The sequence below is a fragment of the Callionymus lyra genome, chromosome 10, assembly GCF_982586985.1.
Source record: "Callionymus lyra chromosome 10, fCalLyr1.hap1.1, whole genome shotgun sequence".
Taxonomy (NCBI): Eukaryota; Metazoa; Chordata; class Actinopteri; order Syngnathiformes; family Callionymidae; genus Callionymus; species Callionymus lyra.
Window position 1 is genome coordinate 14706994 of NC_141827.1, and position 24297 is coordinate 14731290.

The 24297-nt window shown below is 38.6% G+C and overlaps 1 protein-coding gene across 2 annotated transcripts in view; it reads left to right on the forward strand.

Annotated features, from left to right (window-relative positions):
- The first annotated feature begins 66 nt into the window (after positions 1 to 66).
- Positions 67 to 24297, forward strand: part of phf2 (PHD finger protein 2) — a 33356-nt gene continuing 9125 nt past the window's right edge. The window contains exons 1-11 of one of the 2 annotated variants that reach the window (XM_087800432.1): positions 67 to 471; positions 17308 to 17393; positions 17483 to 17597; positions 17802 to 17962; positions 21013 to 21154; positions 21370 to 21556; positions 21765 to 21927; positions 22478 to 22565; positions 22655 to 22761; positions 23114 to 23205; positions 23288 to 23377. In XM_087800432.1, the coding sequence (XP_087656558.1) occupies positions 374 to 471; positions 17308 to 17393; positions 17483 to 17597; positions 17802 to 17962; positions 21013 to 21154; positions 21370 to 21556; positions 21765 to 21927; positions 22478 to 22565; positions 22655 to 22761; positions 23114 to 23205; positions 23288 to 23377 (1329 nt within the window). In that variant the 5' untranslated portion in view covers positions 67 to 373. The remainder of the gene's footprint in view (positions 472 to 17307; positions 17394 to 17482; positions 17598 to 17801; positions 17963 to 21012; positions 21155 to 21369; positions 21557 to 21764; positions 21928 to 22477; positions 22566 to 22654; positions 22762 to 23113; positions 23206 to 23287; positions 23378 to 24297) is intronic. The other variant, XM_087800433.1, reaches the window with a different exon arrangement.

Consider the following 24297-nt stretch of genomic DNA (forward strand, 5'->3'; position numbering starts at 1 on the left):
ACCAAGGGGGGGCATGAATCGAGTCATAATAATAATAAGAATAATAAGAATGCATTTGAGGAAAAGCTGCACCGACCAGCCTCCGTCGCTTCTTCCCCCGCTCCTCCGCGCCAGCAGCAGCAGCAGCAGCAGCAGCTTCACGGCCGCGGTGTGATCGAGAGAGAAGGACTGTCTGGAGCTGTGCATGTGTCCGGCGGGACTGCCCCTGCTGCTGGCTTTTTTTTTCTAGTAGGGGGGGGAGAAGAAGATCATACTGGATCATATTGTTTCGCAGGACTGTTGTTCCTCCTGCAGCCGCCCCCCCTCACCACCACCACCACCACCAACCACCGGTCTATAACCCCGGACTGTTGGGTTTGTTGAATTGAAAAACATGGCGACTGTACCCGTCTATTGCGTCTGCAGGTTACCCTACGACGTGACCCAGTTTATGATCGAGTGCGACGCTTGCAAGGACTGGTTTCACGGCAGGTAAGAAGAAAAAGGAGGGTTGCCACGTTGTTTTAACCGGGTATAGCTCGCTCCGGTCTGCGGGTGTCTTGTGTGTGTGTTTGGCGGGGTTTTAGGTGGGAAACTAAACAAAAATGGCGAGGGTGTGTTTGACAGCTTTGTGGCTCTCTCGCAGTCTTTTGCCCCGCGTCTCTTACATCTGACGAGAGGCCGCTTTTCTTTTTGTGGAAGGAAGAAGAAGAAGGCGGAGTTAAGAGCGTGCACGGACCCGGGGTTGTGACATTTCACACGAAAATTGTGGAAAAAAGATGTTTTTTTTTCCGCGATATCGTCGTTCGGGCTCCGTCTAAATCCTGGAGCGCATGCCGCTTGTGAGAGTGCAGCAGCGGGGGAGCCTCCGCAGACTCCTCGTTCCTGTTTCGCTGTAATAACCCGCTTATAACCGCCTCCCGCTCACCCTCTAAACACCACTTATTCGTTTAAAATATTCCCGAAATGTAATGCGTTGTTGGACATAAAATCACGACCCTAAAGCCGCTCATGGCTGACAGGAGCTCCCGGGCTCGGACGTTCCGTTTTTATCCCCGGGTAACAATGGCAGAGTAACAAGCCTTAGTGACGACGCTTTTGTGCGTACATTTATTTATTCGTGTCGAGGGGCCATATCACTTTCCCCCTCGCCGAACATAAGCTGCAGTGATCCCGCAGAATCCTAGTGTTGTTGTTGTTGTTGTTACTGTTACACAACCGCGACTCCTATTCTCTGAGACTCTGGAGATCGTTTGTTAACGTTTCCTTCTCCGTGTTGAGGTTCTTTCGAGAGTGTTTTTTACGCGCCTGAAAATTTAACCCTCGCTCGTCTGACTCGTTTCCTCCGCTGCTGGATGAAGCTCCAGACGTGGAAGTCCTTTAAAAAAAAAATCGCACTCAAAAATGTCAAATACTAACACAGTAACAAGCAGTAATAATCCAACCACCTCACTTAAAAATATGAACTGATATAATGCTACTCTGAGTGGGTTACATAGGATTTTAACCTGATAAACATGGATATTATACTTCTTTTTTTTGGGTGACAAGTTCATCATAAATTGACCTTGCATGGAAAAAATGATGCAAGAATAAACTATAACAAGCGCCTGCTGAAGCAAGGATGTGTACAGTACACACTGTAACACACAGTTATTAGAGTGAGTGTAGTACAGCGTGTTTTAATAGATCATGCTGTACATTCAAACACAGTTGGATGACAAGTGTGTTGCTGTGTCTCAAAGCGCATACTTCTCTTAGTATACTAGATGTTAGAATGCATCAGGATAGTGTACGTACTAACTAGTACGCAAATCCTCCACAGATAGTATGTCTCAAATCAAACACTGCCGCTACGCACTAACAGGAAATGACGCAACAGCTTCTTCTTCTACTTCTATTTAACGATGTTTCGACCAGCTGTTTGAACGCTATCGTCGACACCTGCTGGCAGGACGTTTTGCAAGTTTGGAAAAAGAAATAAAGAAAAAATATGAGAATCGAAATATTCGCGAGATATTTAAGCTGGTATCAGCACCGAAGACGTGTTTATCCTCCTACTGCTGTTGAAAATGCACCTAACAGTATTTGCATATATATAAAGTAACTTCAGTTTAAAACTTCATTAAGATGGCGGCCGTTTAGGGTGGTTAGTGTCCATCGAACCATACTCGGTTTTGTGGGCGTTTTAGTACGCGGTATATATGCTGTACATTCAAACACAGTTGGATGACAAGTGTGTTGCTGTGTCTCAAAGCGCATACTTCTCTTAGTATACTAGATGTTAGTATGCATCAGGATAGTGTACGTACTAACTAGTACGCAAATTCTCCACAGATAGTATGTCTCAAATCAAACACTGCCGCTACGCACTAACAGGAAATGATGCAACAGCTTCTTCTTCTACTTCTATTTTACGATGGTTGCAACCAGCTGTTTGAACGCTATCGTCGACACCTGCTGGCAGCACGTTTTGCTTGAAAGTTTGGAAAAAGAAATAAAGAAAAAATATGAGAATCAAAATATTCGTGAGATATTTAAGCTGGTAGCAGCGAAGACGTGTTTATCCTCCTACTGCTGCTGAAAATACACCTGTAAGTATATGCATATATATGCATATATATATATTTATATATATGACTTAACTTCTGTTTAAAACGTCACTAAGATGGCGGCCGTTTAGGGTGGTTAGTGTTCATCGAACCATACTCAGTTTTGTGGGTGTTTTAGTACGCCAATTTAGTGTGCATGGCGCACTAAATTTCGCATACTAAGAATTGAGACGCACTTACGAACTTAAACTACTAACTAAATGCGATTTGAGACACAGCATGAGTTTTGGCTGGAATCTGACGATAGGTATCACAATACAATGAGACGATGCATTGCGATACAGTAAGAATAAGGAATAATTTCTAGTACGGGTGTCAATGTCTGCGTGTGTACAGGGTTTACACGGATGTCAAAACTGTTACGAATTTTTTTTTTATTCTCTTCCGCTCCTCCTTCCTCACCAATATGTACATGCCTGCAATGACCAATGACTCATACGTGAGGCTGTGTTTTTGATACAGTTTTAAGACTTTGACAGCGACGTCTCACAAGCTTTCATTTACCATTGTTACAATACACAGCAAGTACAACAATTGTATTCGTACATGCAAGAGTTTGTTTTACTTATGGCGGGTTTAGAATGTTACAAAATAACATGTAGTTCGGCTTTTCGTGGCGGCTTGTGGAGTAATATTGCGAGGACTGCAGAGTAATACAACAGTAACTTGCAGTCGGCTTCTTAGTTTTTAGTCCTTAGTTTATTTTGACAGCTTTTTGAATGAGGAGTACCACATACAATCAGTTTGAGGCTAGGAAGGTTAAATAAATATCTGTTATGTTAGCTATAATTGACTTTATATCTAAAGTAGGTCTACAGCAATCATTTCATTTAACAGAACACTCTACTGTTTGTATAGCACTACTGCGATTAAAAAGATGCTATATTGAAGAGCGTAAATCTCTTTTGCGTAACCGGTAACATGACGGAAGCTTCAGCATAACGTTTAAAAAAATGTTTAAACATTGACACAAATTTGTTGTTTTGCTGCTGGAATGGACTGTATCCTCTCATCCCTAGTCATCGCCAGTATCTCACAGGATTTCTTTGTTCCTTAACTTGTGGAGGAGGTTAATTCTGCTGCCATTTAGCAGCTGAAAGTATATAATGCAACACAAAAATGAACAAATACTGTGAATATTTGCATACGAAATAATGATTTAGATGTATACATGTAAACCATAAAATAACTATAGTCAAAATAAAAAATGAATTGAAAGAAAAATCGATAGTCACACGAAAAAAAACAAAAGCTATATATTGTGCATTTATATTTTAGCACATTTCCTCACATCTCCTATTGGATAATAGATAGATTGATAGATAGATTTTTAATTAATCCCTCTGCAGATCTCCTTTGAGAGATTGTATTGCATGAATAGTACAGACTTGTTATCACTAATGGTGATGTTAGTAGATTGTAGTAATCCTATTATACTCAACAGCTGGAATGAAACATGTAACCACAGCACAGATAGTTGTGATGGGTCATGTTACTATTGTAGTGGGCGTGACCTTCATTAACATCTGAATGTACTGGCAGCTATCATATCAGCATGTAATACCACATTTATTATAATTGATTGGCTGTTACCTACAGCACAGTTCATACAATGCTTGGATAACCACCAGAATATTATGTAAATGAATTCATTTAGAAAGAGGAAGAGACTGTTTATTCCTCCTCACTAAATTCTATAATGTTATCACTACATTATATCATTGACTAACTAGAAGTGGACTAATTGTCCGCCAGAACCCAAGAGGATTCATTTGAAGTAGTCCTTCACATCCACTTTTCCCCACTTGGCATTTTAACAATTTCTGGATACCGTTAACATCTACTCCACTACTGGAACCAAAGTACATGTCACTGTTATCGTGGTATACAGACTTCCTGGAAGTACTCCTCTTGTATCCAATAGACATGTTCAGAAACCCGGCCGAGCATAACTTCATTATGTATTAGTATGTTTCCTTATGTATCTAAAGAATGGTGCGAAAACATCCATGAGGACTTCATAGAAGTGATTAATGCTGTTGTGAGCGTTTCTAGTCAAAACGTATCTTCTTTTAATTGGAGGTGAAGTTGGTTCATTTTTTTTAATTGTTTTGTTGTTTCAGGCTTAAGTGGTACTTAATTATCATAGCAATCTAACCCTGTGTCAGGTTTCACTAGATACGTTGAAGAGGGAGTATTGTAGATAAAAGACATTTAAAATAAGCCACTACATTTACAGTAGATGATGGGGGGATGAATATCAGTGTTAAAGATGATCCATCCTTTTTCTTGTATCAAAAGCAGATTGAACCAGCATCATTCTCCTATTAAAAAAACCCCGTAGGTAACGTAAACAATAAGAATTCGAAAGACGGCTTATCAAGCAGGCTCTGATGTCAGCCTTATTCCGAGCTCTGCTGAGTTACTACCTGCCTTAAGTTTGGCTGATCCTATTAAGAGTGGATGTTTAAAACTCTACTCCACTTCTCAGCAACTCACAATCCACTTCCTTCGCAGCACACTATAATCCTCTTTCTTGATCAATGTGTTTTTTATAGAACGGCAACAGTCCAGGAGATTTCTGAGGCTTTTCCTTTTCACAACAAATCCAACCCTTTTGTGAAATGAAATGCATTCCTTTCTCAACCTCTTTACAATCCAGAGTTTACTGTACACTTCCTGTTTAGAGGAATATTAGTTAAGATGGTGGTTTGTTTACATAGTTGGTCACATGTTTTTTTTGTTTTTTTTAACGGTACATATCATAGTAATGTAGGTGCAATGGTTAAACTGAGCCTGATATACTTAATTTAAAATCAATTTGAGGCACATTGAAGGGCAATTGGTAATAGTTTGGCACCACGATCATACAGTTGAGGCTGCAGTAAGAAGAACAAAGGTCCCTGGTTCACTCAATCTTTCTGATTGTATAGTTTGCAATACTTAATACAAAATTGATGATTTTTTACATGCTTTGACTATTTGGGCCTTTTTCCTAAATTCCGACGTTTTTATCTGTTGTCAGGAAACTTGATAATAACTCCATATTTAGCATTAGCCTAGAGTTAAAGAGTCAGTGTTGTATGTAATTATAAGTTGTGTAAGTGTGAGTAGAAATGCAAGATTATGTCAAGATTACAACATTGTTATGCTGCTTTGATACAGTATAAGCTTTGCCACCTTGAAGCAACACTCATACTATAGTACAAAAAAATGTTGGTTAAATGTTTTCACCGGATCTCTCCAGCAGTCCGATGATGCGCTGGTGTCACATGACAAAAGAGAGAGGATGAATCGAGTGAAATTTACTGTATTAAACCATTGTATAAACACAAAAGCCTGACGCAGCAAGCATGAACGCTGCAACTACTCATTCCATTGTAGTTTTTTGTGTGTTTCCGCTCCCTCTTTCTGTAGCGTGGATAGTTCTTAGAGCCTAATTTGATCCTTAAAAGGATCTAGGAAGTAGAAAAGGGGCTCATAAAAATGCAAAAGTGACGTATAGTATTAACTGTGAGTCGGGGCTGTACAGCTTATTACATTTTATTCTGCTTTCATGATTAAACCATCCTGATCCTTACTTCTTCAACCAGTAGTTAGCCAACCGCTTGTTCTCCACATGGTTCATACCTCAATAAACTTCCTAAAATAGCAAACGAGTAACAGAGGGAAGTTGCTGGGGAAACCTTAATCTTGTGGGTCCTAAAAGCAACTTAAAAAGACCAAAAAAATGTCAAAAGAACCGAGGAAAAAAAGCAAATGGAGATGCGGGGGGAAAGCTGCACTTTGTAATTTCACTTTTTGCTTGCCTAGTTGGTTCAGTTGGTTATAAAACACAGTTGGCAATAAAACACAAATGAATAATAGGGATTTATAAGGACTGGAGGGTTTATATGGTAAAATCTTTATTAAATAAAACACTCGATTTCTTCTAATAATGAGGGATTGAAAATTATTTAAAGTAATGAGTATCATCATTCATACTTTAGTGTCTTTAGCGATATTCAATTAATTAAGTTTTCTCTGAATGAAAGTCTGCACAGTTTTCTTTTTTTTTAAATAGAATCCTCCCATCAATGTCCTAAAGAAATATACTCTCTTAAAATCATCTCTTTTTTTAATATTTCTTATGTGCAAATCCCAATGACTAATGTTAGTTATATGCAAGAAAATGTGTGGAGGGACATGCTCGAGACACAAGTGACATTTGTTTTTTGTGTAACTTTCACGTAGGTTTCTTTATGTCAGTATGCCGGTCACTTGTGTATAATAAGATACTAATAATAATAATAATAAGATAATAATGGAAACAAACTCTCAGTGACATAATTATAAACCAGCAAATCAATAGAAGGAAAAAATACTGTTATTTGTTTTCAAGTAGAAACATAAATTGTGTCACAATGCAGAAGATTGCCCTGATGTTGTGAGTTGAATTAAATACGGGAAGAACCAAGAAGGATAGTTGTAGAAGAAGCAAGTTGATTCTAAAGGCCTGCAGGGGAATTTATTTCAACTATAAAATTCAGGAAGTGACGATGACTTGCGCTGCTCTGAGGATGAAGAGTTTAGGGTAGTGATGGTCATCGGTTTATATACAAAAACTTTCTTAAGCGGAAAAATATACAGCATGTGGGTTACAGATGATTATAATTTTTTATTAGTTTATTTTTATACGTATATAGTCTATCTTCTTGAATTTGTTTGGTCTATTTTACTTATGCGCAGACTTTTCAATCACATCATAGAACATAAATCTAGGGACTTACTTTTTACTGGGCTAGTTTTGATACTGTTGCGTCTCTTTTCTGTTTTTTGTGATCTATTTTTGTCGTCTCCTTCAGTTTTAAAAATCGTAGAAATTACTATTACTTAAACAACAGATTTATGCATGACCACTGCATGCTAACTGCATTGAAATTGTTGCTATATTGTTTGTAATAAAGTAGGTAAATTGCAAGTTTGCATTGAAAATGCCTGAATCAGCAAAAAACGTCTAAATAGTTTTTCACATGTTTAGGGTTTGAATTCAACTACAGCAACATTTTTGACAATGTAAAAAAACTTTTTATAAGCCGCCCTCTGTTCTGACATCAAAATGGCTATGCTTATCAGTGGTATTGAAGAGGTACGTTTCAAGCGCCATCGCTGTGACTTAACTAATAAAACAGTAAAAAAAATATAGATCTGAGAAAACTTATTCTTGATGTTGATCGGAGAGATTCACATCTGTACTGCTATAATGCTAATATTGATGAGAATCAGACTCTGAAGCAGAAATCTTAAACGTCTTTAAATGTTTTGTTATCATCATAAATGATGGTTATAGAATACTAAACACACACTCTGATCTCATTCAAATCTATTTTCATTCATAAGCGTGAATTGGTGTTCATGTGCTGGCCTGGCTCTTACTACTTTATTACACCATTTATGTGACTCACTTCTATACATACGCTGAACGATACACTCACACATATATAAAGAAGCTTTACTAAAATGTTGTGTGGCGAACAGAGAAGGTTTCAATGAACTTCAGGGTGATTATCAAAGCAATGAATTTAACAGGCTAAATAAGGGCATCTCCTTTACATATTACAGGACAGTGGTCTTCCTGCTGGGCCTGAAGCCTGTCGCAGCTCCAACGGTGCCTATGGTGGACTGTGCATGGCAAGGGCATCCATTTTCTTGAGCCAGGCCGAAACCTGACTTCAAGGCTGCAGAGCACAACACTACATCTGGTCTCTTGTGGGAATAGGAGCTGCCTACCAAGGTCAACGTCCAACTTCCATGCCACTCTTGTAGTTAATAGCTTGGCGGGTAGTCTCTTGCTGATCTACATTGCAGGTTCCCCCTGCCTGAGGAGGATGATCCTGCCTTGGCTCTGATGGAGTTTTTTTTTGTTTGCCTCCTGCCGAGTTTTCTCCAGTACCTCTGCCTGCTTCCTGAGCATTTGGTCGTGCCGCCATCTGAGCCGATCTTGTGTCAGTGCTGTTTTGCAGCCCAACAGAACATGCTGGAGAGAGGTGTTGATGGTCCTGCAGAGGTCACAACATTGCTCTTTCCTAAGCCATTGGTTGAGGTTTTTGTGCCACAAAGTTCTCTCTGAGCTCCTCCTGCTCAATCATTGTGAGCTATGCAACAACAAGAACTTTCCTCTCTTTCCTGCTTGCCTTGGACCATTGGATTGGTGGGATGCTCCATCTGAGTTCTGCCCTCCCTGTCTGGAACATGCCCACCACCTTTTGATGTTGCAGCCTTTCCATCACCTTCTGCACTTCCTCCTTTGCTCTCAGTCTTCTTCCAGTCTCCACTCTGGCATCTACATCAGTAACTGCCCTGTCAGATGAGTCCTTTAACTCCATCACAAGCCTTGCCTTCTCCTTTCTGTAGCCCATGGTGATGGATTCCAAAGGTAGCTGGAGGGAGTTCCATCCGTACAGGCCAGCTGCTGAGAAGCACCGTGGCAGGCTGAGCCATTTGCGGATGAAGGTGTTGGCTCCTGCCTCCATTCGGCTTACGGCTGATGAGGTGACTTCACACAACTTCAGGGGCCACATCACCCTTGGTTACAGGGTAAAGTGGTAACACCAGACCCTATGCTTCCCCGGTAGCTGGCTTGAGTCGTTCTTGGAGAGCCGCTCTGATAGTTGTTAAAGGATGGCTTCGAATGGGCTGATCCACGAAGCGGTGGATGTCTTCCCCCGCCGATGATGAAAGTGACTCTGTCGTTTCTCTTTCCCTTCCGCAATGAGAGGCTCCTTGACTTTTGTGGCTTCAACTTCATCCCAGGTGATCAAATTGTCCAGCAACATGGATGTGTATGGGGCTGTGTGTAGTATGCCTGTGATGTCATCCATATAGCTCCTTAGTGTGGGAGCCTTTGACCTGCGGGTAGTCGGACCCCACACACAATTTGCCTTGAACCAATCAGGATGACCTCAAACGCTGTCACAAATAGTATGGGGGAAATGGAGCATCCAATTGCAATCCCTACTTCCAGTTGTTGCCAGCCAGTGATCACTTTCTTCAGTGCAAAGCACGTATTGATATCCTGGAAGTAGTTCATGATAGTGATCCTTAGGTTGTCTGGGATGTAGAAGAATTCCAGAGCATGGACTATGAGCTGGTGTGACACTGACCCATAGGCATAGATCTTGCCCACTGGATCACGTGCCTGACTTCACTGAGCTGGGTTGGTGGTGTGTCAAACAGTGATGATGGTTCTTGGGGTCTAGGCAAATACCCTGGTGAGCCTAAGGGGTTGTTTCTTGCTGGGTCACTTTATTGAGTGTGAATGTACTCCTCTTTGGAGATTTCTAGGGTTCCACTAGTCTTTTCATCGAGGAGCCCTTGTGCATGCCGAAATGGATTCCTGAAGAAACTTGATCTTTCCTTCTCCTTTCTTTTATTCAGTTTTCTGATGCGTTCTGCCCTCTGGGGGTTGGCAAGTCATCTTCTGATCTCATCCCAGAGAGTTCTAAGGCCTTCTTTCTCAGGCTTCTCTGCCTTCCTCCATCGCGGAGCTGCCGTCTTCTTGCCACCAGGGCGTCAATCTCCTTCTCTTTCCTGCCCTTTTCCCCAAATAGCTTTAGCTTGGCAAACACCGACCCATGCAGCACCTTTTGCAGCAGCCCGATCACGTGACTATCTAACTTTCTCCACTCCTCAGACTCATTTGCCTTTGGCCACTTTAGCTTATTTCTTCGGAGTGGGTTCTTCAGGTACCTTGCCCTTTGGTGTTCCTGTCTTGGGTCACTTGGGTGTCGTTCTGGGTTCACTTCTGGGGGTTACTCAACATCCTTTTCCTCATTCTCTCTCCTTCCCAGCGGCTCTACCTCTGCAATGTTGGGCCCGTTGGCACTGTGATTGTCAACCCAGCCTTGGAACTCATTTGTCTGACCTCACCTTCTGGGGCAGTGCAAGGTTGCATAAGGCTACCACCACCGCACTTCTTCTTTCCCATGTGAAAATGAAGTTTCCTCAAAGTCGTTTTTTTTCCAGCCACACCTGCACTTCCTTAGAATCTTTTGCCAATATAATTTTGTTCGTTGCCGTATGATCCATCCTAGTTGGACCTTCTTCCATCCTGCCTCTCGGAGTGCCATCAGGTTGTTTTCTTTTATTCTTTTTTGTAGTAGGTTTTGGGTGTCTCCCTTTTGAAAACTAGAGGGTCGGGTTACTAGCCTGCCTCTCCCAGAGCAGTCTATCCTGCTGCCACCAATCTCTCCTGTTTGTTCTCCAGTCTTCCCTGGACCCCAACTGCTCTATCCACAGTAGCCACTGTTTCCAGAAATGCATTACATATTACAGGACGGTGGTCTTCCTACTGGGCCTGAAGCTTGTTGCACCTCCAATGGTGCCTTCGGTGTCCTGAACTCATATGCAGTCAATGATGTAGAAGAAATGTAGGACGAAGATTGTCTCTGACTTCTAATATCAAAAACGTGCCACTAAACTGCACTCATCCCTGAAGCAAGAGGGATTCTAAACACCTTTTATGATACATTTATGACAATATACACTCACCTACCACTTTATTAGGCACACCTGCTCGTTAACGCAAATCTCTATTCAGCCAATCACATGGCAGCTACTCTCAGAATTTAGGCATGTAGACGTGGTCAAGGCGATGTGCTGCAGTTCAAACCGAGCGTCAGAATGGGGAAGAAAGGTGATGCAAGTGACTTTGAACCTGGCATGGCTGGAGTTTCACACACAACCATATCTAGGGTTTACAGAGAAAATATCCAGTGAACAGCAGTTCTGTGGGCAAAAATGCCTTCTTGATGCCGGTCAGAGGAGAATGGCCAGACTGGTTCGAGCTGATAGAAAGAAAACCGGAGATTCTCATCATGGATGTGCAGCCAACAAATCTGCGGCAACTGTGTGATGCTATCATGTCAATATGGACTTCTGAGGAATGTTTCCAGTACCTTGTTGAATCTATGCCACGAAGGATCAAGGTAGTTTTGAAGGCTACGCATGCTCCTTGATATATTATTGTGCAATACTTAATCAGAAGGTATACTGTATGTACCAGTTGACATAATTTAAGGTAACTGAATCTAGAGAGGCAGGGCTTTGAAGAAGCAAAATTCAGTGTTTTATTGATTATCACAAAGAATTGGAAATAGAAATTTATAAACGTACAACCTAGGTGGAATAACTCAAAATAAAAAATCAATCAAAAAATTGTTATCATTAACCACTTCAGCCACACTTTAAAGGACTTTTGTTAGATCATTGATTAGTGATACATGGATTAGTGGGTCCTGTCATCTTTTAGGAATATGGGCATGGAAGCCAAAAGTGCCTGCAAATTGCAGTGTTTATGCTTTCTCATTATACACTTCATTTCAGCCACTCGTAAACACCAGTTTTACAGAAAGTGTTTTTTAGATTATCTAGGTCTATTTCCTTTTAAGTTGTGATAAAGCGACACCAAGTGCAGTTTTCTTTCCCAGACATTCTATTCATGTATTCATTAAAAGTGAAACGTGTTAAAAAAAAATTGGAGGAAATAGTCGCTGATTTTAAGAAAATAATGTTTCAAGAAGAGCTCTTAATGCTCATCCCTCAAATGTATGTTCACACAATGTGAACCCAAATAACTTTATTTACAAACAAACCTTTCACGATTGCAGCAGGAAGATCTTTCTGGGTAGCGAGCTCTGTGTGCTCCATACCAGATTAAGAGAAACCGAGTGAAATCCAGTCCGTGACAATTGAAGCTCTTCATTTAACTTCAGTAAATTTACTAAGCTGGTCAGTAACAACACAAGCACATGCATCTATACAGTGATCTCACGATATGACGTCCAGAAGTTTAATTAAAAACACTAAAATGAACAAATGTTGTGATTATTTGCATGTTAATTGTAAACAAAAAGATTGTACCATTTTATTTTAAACACAGTCATTTGAATATAAATACATTTAAAAATATCTTCAATATGATGAAAAATAAAATATGATTTCAAAACAAAATTTAAATAACAAAAAAAAACATACTCAACTGGTGAATATTATAGTGAGGGATTGATGTGTATTGGGCGATATCGATTTTATTTTTTATCTTCTTCTCATTCCTCCTGTACACTTGCAAATATTCTTATACAATTTAAAAATATTTGCAATGTTTTGGTCAAATTATCAGTGTTTGAGGCTGTACAACAAGTCAAAGTTCCTTCTTACAAAGTGCAATGTATTGCTGTGGAGTTGGTAATGTGACTGTTAAATTAGAAAGCAAGATATGAAGAATGTTTTTATTAACCACGTCTACCTTTGAGGATTCTACTACTGTTTTAGATAAATAAAGCAGCTCTATCTTAAACTAAAATACTAAATCTGACCATGTATGGTAAATAAAGGAAAGCTCTTAAAGCATTAAGTCTCGATTTCAAAATCATCTCTGATCTTCGAACCGTGTGAAATAATCCCACAGCTGTTTTCAGTCTTTGTGCGAGCATAACAACGGTTAATCTTTGGAAGCTTTCTTTGTCATAAGTTGAGTGCTAAAAGATTTAATTGGATCAGCCATCTGTCAGTCGTACTGTAACTGCCGCTTTGGTGTTTTAATGACCGCCCGAGTTCATTTCTGAATTGGGATGATTGCATCGACCCAAATGTGCACCAGGGAACCCCCTTGTGTTGAAGAAAGTTGATGACACTGCACAACTAAGATGAACCTCGATTCATCCATGGTGTGAAGTAACAAGTGAAGTGATTTTAGTCACGGAGGGTGTTGCTGCATGTGCATTGTTCATGGAGTTATTTTTATGCTGTTTTTCAACACCCATTTTTCATGAAAGTTCTCTGATGGGTTATTTTTGTTTTACAAAATAATCCCACACAGCCACTGTTTTTGAGTCTTCTGGGAACATGCATAATAGTCAATTGTTTAATTTATAGTTCGTTATCAAAGTTCAAGTTGTCAAGTTTCTTCAAAGCATTCATGCGTTATAGGGTATACAGAATACATAGATCTTTATTGATTCTTTGGGAAGATTTCATTTATATACTTTATTTTCCACACTATAAGGCGCACTTAAAAGCCTTTTATTTTCTCAAAAAAATACGGTATTATTCTCCAGCACTTATTTATATTTCTCATTTCAAAATGTATCCCACAAGATGCACGTTTATGAAATTAAAATGATCACTGACAGGTTGTTTGCAGTTGTATACCTCATAATTGTATTTGTTTAAAGCCTGTGTTGCAGCTGGTGTTATTTACATAACGTGTATTGTTTGTCTGTATCTTGAGAAGTGTCTGGGCAAAGGCCAAGTCAATGTACCGTGGCTTAACTATGTCTTCTGAAAGCTGAATGGTACTAAAGGTTATATTGAGTCTCCATGTTGAGCTATTAAAGAATGTCAAGTTCCACCAAACTCCATATGCAGGATACATTTAATTGGATTGTACAGTATATATTTTTTTTTTTTTTACTTTCTCTTCTTTTTTGAAAACTAGCAAAGAGCGAACTCTAGGCAAGATGTATACGTTCTGTAGGAGCCTATATCATGATAGTTGGCAAAATGTCTTGCTGCTAAATACTGACTGAAATCGCTTGGAAAAGTCAAGCTGTTTTTCTTGAATAGATGGCATAATGGTGTCCTATAACTCATTTTGCAATGTGAGTACGATGTCTTTTGAAGCATTTACTTGTTTTATAGATATAATTGATTGAGGCTGAATGTTAGATTGAAGGAGTTTGACCTATTTCAGAATCAGAAACTTCTTTGAAAGTAGCTCATATGTTCTGATTCCGTTGTAATACATTTTTTCCATTAAAATGTTATTAAATATTACTCTACAATGAATGACTGAGGACAGAAATAGTCTACGATGATTTCATGTTATGCTTTGACACAGAGTCACTTACTTTCTCAAATGCAAAAGCTACATGGTTTAAATGGCCAGAGCGAAAACTGAAATAAAAGACAATTTGTTGTTCTTTTTAGGGTTAATTTAGTTTTAACATATTCTTTTTGACTCTGTATAATCACTTAATAATTTAAAATACTCGAATAACCACAGAAAGTCCATATCATCTGATTGGCCAACATTATCGTATTGTATTCTTTTATCTTGTACTGTCACCACAGACAAATCCTATGTTGTATTCACATCTCTGGCAATAAAAGTTTTGGATTCCGATTATCTGGGTTAATGGCTTTAATTGAGACCCATGTTCCCTTGCAGTTGTACGTTTTGAAAAGATTAAAATTACTTCTCTGAGCCACTCACTCACTTCTCGGCTCAGTAGTAAAGCTGCAGAGTTCCCAAAAGGAGGGGGTGGGTGGTTTGGGAGAGATCATTCTGGGGAAACTCCCAGTTCATTGAGTTTAGGCTAAGCGTTTCCAAATAGGAGGCATTTACTCATGCAAGATGTTTCGCTGACATCGTGTCAAAGCAGGAAAAAATGAGTAGTCACCGTGCACTTGTTGGTTTTTGTGTTTTTTGCCTTTGTTTACAGTTTCAAACCAGTCAAACCTCTACTTACTCATACTTGTCAGAGTGTTGTACAGCATAACTTGCATGGGCCTACAAGGTGTTCTTACACCAACTGATGTTGTGAAATTCCGACAGAAGGTGGAATCCAGTCAGCATTTTGATAACTTGGTCTCGAGTCTACTCAGTAATTGAACATGATTTTTAATTCTGTTTTGCTGATGCATAATCTAAATGACATTTCTACAAGAATGTCATTTACAATATTCATCATAGAGATGCAAAAGAGCAAAGTGACCTTGCAGACCAGTAGCATCTTTGAACATGGAATGCTATTGTTTATTTTTTCTTTGATGCAAAACATAAATGTTGAACAGTTGGTTAAATATTTCAACATATATCTGTCTTACTGTACAGCTGATATAGACTTGCTCAGGAAGAATAAGGCTAAACTTTGAGCACAATAGTATGATTTAGTATTTACTTTAACATATCTGAAGTTATATAATATTGGCTTTTAACTTTAACTTAATCCATCTGTTTTTCTACAACCGACCTGGTATTTCATAGAGATCACATCTTCATTCAAGGACTATACATGACTTTATATCTTGTATGTGAGTGATGGGATGTATTTGCAGAGGTATGTCGTAGTGAGCAAATAGTGTTTTAAGAATCCCTTTCTTTACTCTGAGGGCAGGTAGATGCTGAGTGTTGGTGTTCTCGTCCACACTTCAATACCCACACAAGTTAAAAAAAAAAATGGAGCTGAAACTAAGAACTTCATTTTTTTCTTCCACTTTGACCACTAACCTTAGGTCGCGGTGAAAAGACGTGATCAAAATATGTCTGAAAGGGATTTCAGGAAGAGGTTCCTGGTCTATTCTGTTCCCATAGCAATAGCGCGAGGAGCTGAGAAAATGATGAAGTTCAATGGATTTGCTGGTAGAAATATGGTTGATCCTCTCCTGGCTGGCCCAAATCCCCATTTAGTTGTCTTCATTCCTGTCAATAAAGAAGGAGTTAACTTGTGTGTATGTCTAAACCTTGCTTAGATAAGAGCTACTTATTCTGCAACAATTTTACTAAAGTTACAGCATTTAATTATATTTTTGTGAGTCACAATTGTGTTGCAGAAACCACAGCGTAGTTGTTAACCATGAATTTGTTTCGTATCAAGATGGTGACGAGGGAAGCAGGCATTTAGAATCTGATGTTAGCACTTGCCAGTTGCTAACGGATGCATTTCACAAGAGACCAGGATTTTTTTTGCATATTATTACCTCATTGATTTCCAGTTTATTCGCAACAAACTTTCATGGCTATAACGTGGCTATAAGTATCGGTGTGGCTCACATGAACGTCCATATTCATATCTACTTTGTTCTGTGCACATATTTGTATCTTTCCCAGCATTCAATTCCTGCATGCTTTCTCTAACATTTCTCATAACTCTTACACTAAACCTAAGTTAAAAATCACCTCTTTACCCTGAACCAAACCCATGCTTCTAGCGCAACCCTTCCAAGTCACAACAGGAATTATCGTGATCAACTTTTTCTATATTCCATCTTTAATTATCAAATAAAAGTTTCTTTGACCTTGAAATAAGATGAGAATCCGCTAACGTATTGGAGATTAAATATTGGAATTTTGGATTTATTTAAAATCAAATTGCTGCATAAGCTCCAAACGTGTCGATGTAAAACTAATATTTGGTCAGAATTTTAGAGACTGTTCCTCTGTTCATTTTTTATATTATACAGCAGATCCTTTCTGCTGTGGTTTATTTGTTTCCCTTGCAATTGAATCTGAGGATACGACATGTCTGTTATTCAAGCATTATTAACATTAATGATGATGATTCTGAAAAGCATTGAATTATATGTATAAAATGGAATGAATTGGAAATTAATTAATTTGTACTTTACTCAGAAAACAATATATTTTTTATTTTATGTTTCATGTTTTCATTAAAGCAAAATGAGGAAAGGTTTAAATGAATGTTATGTATTTATTTTCATGTGAACAGTGTAAGCTCCTTAGAGCAGTTTTAATTTAACTTCAAAATGGTACAATTATACAATTAGTTTGTTGATGTGTTTACAGTTGACATCTACATTTTGAAACAATCTGATTAATTGTAGATAAATGACTACTGAATACTACTAAATAATTGAATTAAATATAATTTCATGTAAATACAGCTCATATTTGTTAAATTTCTGTTATAACACATCCCTTTCTCTTTCATTGCAGCTGTGTTGGTGTGGATGAAGACGATGCCCCGGACATTGACATCTATCACTGTCCCAACTGTGAGAAGGCACATGGCAAATCCACCTGTAAGTTTTTTAAGGAAATTATTTAAAAAAATGTTGTTTCAGTAGTTTAGCTTTATCTCGTATTTATTGTATATGTTTTGGTCCTGCAGTGAAAAAGAAAAAGAATTGGAACAAACATGACACTGGACAGAGCACAGACATCAAGGCGGTTCAGAATGGGAGTCAGGTTTTCATAAAGGAGCTCCGCAGCAGGACGTTTCCAAGGTGACCACCGGCTGATGGCAACTAGCTGGCACGCCAACTCAATTATGTCCTTTGTGTAACTACACTGTTGAACGCTGTATCTTCCCTGTATGGCTGTGTCAAACTACTGTACCGTGATCTTAAGTCCAAGAATCAATCTAGAGCCACTACTAGTGCCAGTGACTTCTCCTGTCTGACTCTGTTACTAACTTTATTTTTGTGCAGTGCCGAGGACATCGTGGTGAAGCTGAGTGGAACTCAGCTATCTCTGGACTATCTGGAGGAAAATGGTTTCAACGAGCCAATCTTTGTCCAGAAAAAGGAGGGCCTGGGGTTGTCAATGCCAGCCCCAACCTTCTACATCAGTGACGTAGAAAACTATGTCGGTAAGAAACTACAGTACAGTTCAGTCGACCACCTCTGCTTCAACTCACCTCATGATGTCCTACCTATGACACATCTCATGTCATATAAAACGATACTGCAGACAGTTTTTCTACTGTGTTTGCTTTGCTATGTTTGTCTTTCCTTCAATGACTGCCTTAATGTGGACAATTTGATTCGCTGTTTCACTAATCATTGTGTTGAAAAACTGGATCAGGTGGCACCTGTTAAATTGAAGCTGACAATTCAGAAAAAACAGTGCCCTTGGACAAATGAAGATCTCCTGAGTCTGAAGAGACTTTGTCGAAAGACTGAGCGTCTCTGGAAGTCCACTAAACTTGAGGTGCACAGACTTCACCTCAGGCATCTGATGTCTTCATACAATGAGATGATGGAAACATCCAGATCTGATTACATCAGGAAACTGGTAGCATCAAAAAACAAAAAGCCCAAAGTGTTGTTTGACACAATCAATTCTCTCGTGTCTCCTGCTCCTCGAATCACGCCTGTCTTCTGTGAAGCTGACAGCAATGCATTGTTGAGATTTTTCATTGACAAAATTGAATTGAAAAGAGAAAAATCTTTCCCCCTTTGTGTGGAATCCCTGCTGACACTGAGCCTGTCTCCTCCTCGTGGTCTTCCTTCAGTGCTGTATCTCTGGGTGATATTTTAGCACTGGTGAACAAGATGAAACCCTCCTTTTGCTCAGATGACATCCTTCCTTGTAGGCTCTTCATCAAAGTGTTTGATGTAATTGGCCCCTGGGTTACCAAAGTAGTAAACTTCTCCCTTTCGCAAAGGGGTTTTAGGCACCCCATTGTGGAGCCTTTGCTCAAAAAACCAGGCTTAGATCCGACTGACCTCAGTAGTTTCAGGCCTATTTCTAAGCTTTGTTTCTTGTCCAAGATCTTAGAGAAGGTGGTGTCTGAGCAGCTATCGTTGTTCCTTGATCAGAGTGACATCCATGAGAAGTTTCAATCTGGCTTCCCCAGCATCACTGAGAAGACTGAGGGATGAAGTGGGACTGTCTGTCTGTCTGTCTGCGTTGAAGTGGTTCTCGTTATACCTTTCTGGGCGCAGTTTCAGCGTATCTCCCAATAAAATGAGGTCTGAATCGGCGGATCTGTTGTGTGGAGTCCCTCAAGGTTCTGTTCTGGATCCTTTATTGTTTTCGCTGTACTTAATTCCCCTGGGTAAAATCAAGCATAGATTTCCTGATGTTTCTTACCACATCTTTGCCGATGACATCCAGCTCTACTGCTCTTTTGATCCGACTGAGCCTAAGAGGTTGAACAGCTTAGACAATTGTTCCCTAGAAAAGTGCTATAAATGTGGACAAAACAGAAACCCTGGTTATTGCTCCTGATGATAATGTTCCAGGGTTGAGCCACTACTTGGGTGACTTAGGTCAGTCTGTCAAACTGAGCCTGAGAAACCTGGGTGTTGTATTTGACAAAGACATGTCTCTAGTTCACCACTGCAGAAAACTGACCAGAAATGTTTCCTTCAACTGAGAAAAATCTCTAAATTTAGGAATTGTTGTCACAGCGTAATCTTGAGTTTATAATCCATGCATTTGTGTCTTCTTGTTTAGACTATTATAACAGTCTGTTTTCATGTCTTCACAAGAAGGAGCTGTCTCGCCTGCAGTTGATACAGAACTCTGCAGCAAGGAGCTGACCCACTCTAGTAGAAGAACTCACATTTCTCCGATCCTTAAATCTCTTCACTGGCTGCCAGTTTCTTTGAGGATCGACTTTAGAATTCTGGTTCTTACTTTCAGAAATATACATGGTCAGACTCCTCCTTACATCAGTGATCTGATCCAGCCTTACACCCCAGCTTGGACTCTGAGGTCTGTGGATCAGAATCTACTGGTTGTTCCTGAACTCGGTTCAGGACCAGAGGAGAGAAATCTCCAGGCTGTTGCTACTAAGCTTTGGAACGATCTTCCTCTCCCTCTGTGTTTGATGATCTACTGACTCCTTCAAGAAACATCTTGAGACATGTTTATTTGTTCAGGCTTTTCCTTGATTTTCTGAGACTCCTGTCTCGTTGTTGTCTTGACCTTTTAAGTATATATTTTATTGAGTATTGTTTTGATTGTGTGTTTTGTGACCCTGGTCTAGAAAAACGGTTTAAAAATATAAATTAGTTACTTATTTTCTTCCATATCTTGACATAATAGGCACAATACATGATTTGGACTATGGAATATGCTTGTAAATCCATATGTATTCAGACATTTTCCAGTGATTGTAAAAGTAAAACATACTTAAAACGTATTGTGTTTTTAAATTTAAAAACATGATAATGTTCCTTATGTATTACAATACAATTGTTCTTTCAAAGAGGCTCTTTGTACATTTCAGGAGCTTTTAGATTTATATTATTGCAATTTTATTTAAATAAAATACTCAAAGAATCTGAAATGTTATTAAATTAAATGATGTTTTCCTCGAGAAGGCCTCTGACCAGCCAACCAATGCTGCCTAATGTGAATTTTCTTTTTTAACATTAACATAGTGACACCACTTAAAACATTACTTTCTTAAACTCACACATTTTCCAGCATTTTGTGTATTTATTTATTTATTTAATATTTATGTGCTGCTCTGAAATGAATTGAAAACAAATTAAATATGGAGTCTGAAACTCTTCTATGATCAACATATTAGTGTTTGATTTAATATACTGTATACAAAATAAAGGAGTTCTTTATTCTAAACTAAATAAAGTGGCTCAACTTAATTTCAACTAGTGACAGAAAAAAAGACTACAAACGCTACTGAGAAATTCTCCCACAAAAATGTTTTGTAACCTGAACACCTGGAAAGGAATCAGTGGAATAACGTTTTCTTTTCTAATATGAATGAAAAAATGCAAGTCTTCTCTGAAGTTCTTCTTAAATTATTAATCTCTAAACCCAAAACATTAGTGTGTATGTTCCATATCATCTGTTTGTTACGACCTGTGTCCAGTAGAGGGCGCATTTGCTCAATGTTAAGTAAAGTGCAATTAATGTCATGTTAAATGTGTCTGTGTTCCACAGGCCCTGATGTCGGGGTAGACGTGGTGGACGTGCCAAAGCAGACGAACAGCAAGATGAAATTAAAAGAGTTTGTGGATTATTACTACAGCACAAACCGGAAGAAAGTGTTAAACGTCATCAACCTGGAGTTCTCTGACTCAAGGTACGTTGTCAACCTGGCAGTTCCTCATGGAGTCGATCTAATTCGCCAGAATTTATTTATTTTTAAATCATGCTCGCATTAAATTAAAATCATCTCATCAAGCTCTAGATTTAGCTCTGTGAATAAGATATGTTTTGGATTATAACAACTGTCTAACAATAACAATAACATTCATTTAATAATACTTTTCTTCTCTTTCACCCGTTGTTCACCAGGATGAACAATATTGTGGAAAGTCCTCAGATCGTGCGGCGGTTATCCTGGGTAGAAAACTACTGGCCTGACGACGCTCTGCTAGGAAAGCCAAAAGTAACCAAGTACTGTCTGATCTGCGTCAAAGACAGCTACACAGACTTCCACATCGAGTGTGGTGGTGCATCCGTTTGGTATCATGTTCTAAAGGTAGGTCAAGTACATTGAAAGTGTCCGACATATTGTATATTCAATCAAGCAAAACATATTTCATGATATATAAAATATGTGGATTGAAACGTGTGAATAGAATATTCTCAGATGTAAATCTTTTTGACTATAGAATGTGAAAACACACACACATAAATCCGAGGCTCATATGCATTGTATGATTGTAAATGATTCCTAATGATTGCAGGGAGAGAAGATTTTCTTCCTCATCAAACCCACGTCTGCAAACCTGTCCTTATACGAGCGGTGGAGGTCGTCGTCCAATCACAGCGAAATGTTCTTCGCTGACCAGGTGGACAAGTGTTACAAATGCACGCTCAAGCAGGGACAGACTCTGTTCATCCCATCAGGTCAGAGCTATAGATATCATCCGCTCCATGAATGTTTTTTTTAAATATCACAGAGTGCACTTAGACAAAAATATTGATTTGTTCAGAGTAAATAGGCAAATAAGAAAGCATCAAACTAGAACCACTGTATGGTTAAGTATTTCTATAAATAGATGCTAAATTCAACAGGTACCATTTCATTTTTAAAAATATTTCGACATGTGTTTTGCAGCCATTTAACCGTATCTATAACCTGAGAAATCAAAGTTTATTTTTAACTGCTCTCTTAGTGTTCCAGATAAAATTATTTAAATGTTCCTGTTTAAATTTACAACAAATACAGTGATTTATAAATGTATACAGCCATGGATCAATGATATCTGATTAAATACAATAAAAATTAAAGTATTGATCTCTATCATCTTGACGTAAGAAGACGTTGACGTTTAAATCCCTTAAATTATTAAGTACTCTCTCTTTACATATGTTCATTCATAGTAGTTTATGGTAAATGGATCTGTTTAAAAAAAAAGTATTTGTTGCATTAAATTAAACGTTTCCCTCTGCTCAGGTTGGATCAATGCAATACTGACTCCCGTTGACTGTCTGGCCTTTTCTGGGCACTTCGTCCACAACCTGAGCGTGGAAATGCAGATGAGGTTGAACTTTTGTTGAACATTTTTCCGTTTTTTTTTCTTATTCCTTAAAACGACCCACTTAACAAGTGTGCGTGTCTTGTCATTATCAGAGCGTATGAAATTGAGAAGCGGCTAAACGCCAACACCCTCACCCCCTTCAACAACTTCGAGACAGCGTGCTGGTACGTTGGAAGACATTTCCTCGAGCGATTTAAAGGTAAACATGACAAATATCTTTGATTTTGATTACTGAGTTAAAGTCTTGCCTCGCATACGCTTGTGTCTGCTGCCCAGATGATGAGCTGTATCCTTTGTGCTTGTGTGCTGCCGTTGGTGATCTATTTAATCACATTATTTACCAATCTAAACATTCACCCCATGATGAATGCAAGACTAACAGAACACGATCACATTTTAATGGGCTTCCGAACCCAGAAGCACCTGTTCACACATTCCCAATTAGTAAACCTGGAATGAGATGTGTAGAAATGTTGGTTTTGTTTTTTTTGCTTTCATGACGTTCAGTCATGTGAATTCATGCCGAGTAAATTTTTCTTTGTCTTCTCTAGGTTTACATAAAGCCAACAAGCAGCCTGCTCCATATCTGATCCATGGTGCCAAAATAATCAACGGAGCCTTCAAAACATGGACAAAGAAACAGGCACGGAAACATCTGTCATTCAGCCACCAATTGAGAATTTGAACAAGTGATTGAATATGTTTTTTTTTTTTACTGCTGACAGGCGCTTTTAGAACATGAAGATGAACTTCCAGAGAACATGAAGCCTTCACAGCTCATCAAGGACCTGGCCAGAGAGATCCGACTGTCAGAGGTGATGATTCATGTCCATTATATGCTGTAGTTTTACAGCATTTGAAATTGTGTTGAACTTTTAAGATAGACCAGTAACCTTTAACCTTCATACTTCAAATGCATCAAGCATGGCTTTTATCTCAACGACTAACTTAAAATATACTAAAGAAGATTTACAACCATGACTCTATTTTGTATTCATAGACTAGTCGGGAAACATGACCACGATTAAAACTTGCTGGAATACATGCTTTAATTTTTAGTTTGAAAAATGTGGCTGCTTTCAAAATAATGAAAGATAATAATAATAATAAGAAACAGAATCAGCAAACAATGGAAGTATTTTAAAAACATTATTAAACAAATGACATCAAATAATATAATATATAATAATAAGTGACTTGTACATTAAAGTGGGCTTATAAAAAAATAAAAAATAAATTAAATTAAATAATGCATGAATAATAAATAATTGTTACCTATATAACATGGATGGGGGGCAATTAGCAAACGTATAATTTTGGGTGAATCAATGGTGAAAAAGTCATTTGTCAGCCTTTAAATTTCCTGAGTGTCTTGAACAGAATTGGTTATAAAATTGTCCAGCTCATGAGGAATAATGTCATGTTTTGGAGCATTAGGAGATTAAGATGCAATATAAATAATTTAAATCAGATTTATACTGAAGCATCTTCCGGTATGTTCAAATAAAGTAAGTTAAAGTAAGCGCTTTTCCAGACCAGGTCACAAAGCGCTTAAACAATCAAAACAATACTCAATAAAATATATCCTTAAAAGGTCAAGACAGCACAGAGACAAACAAAAGTATGGAGTGAATATGATTAGTTGAAGATTGTTTGAGCACAGATTTATAGAGTTGGTCTAATGCGCTATATAAATAAACTTACTTACTTACTTAATGAAGCTTCAAGAAGCAGT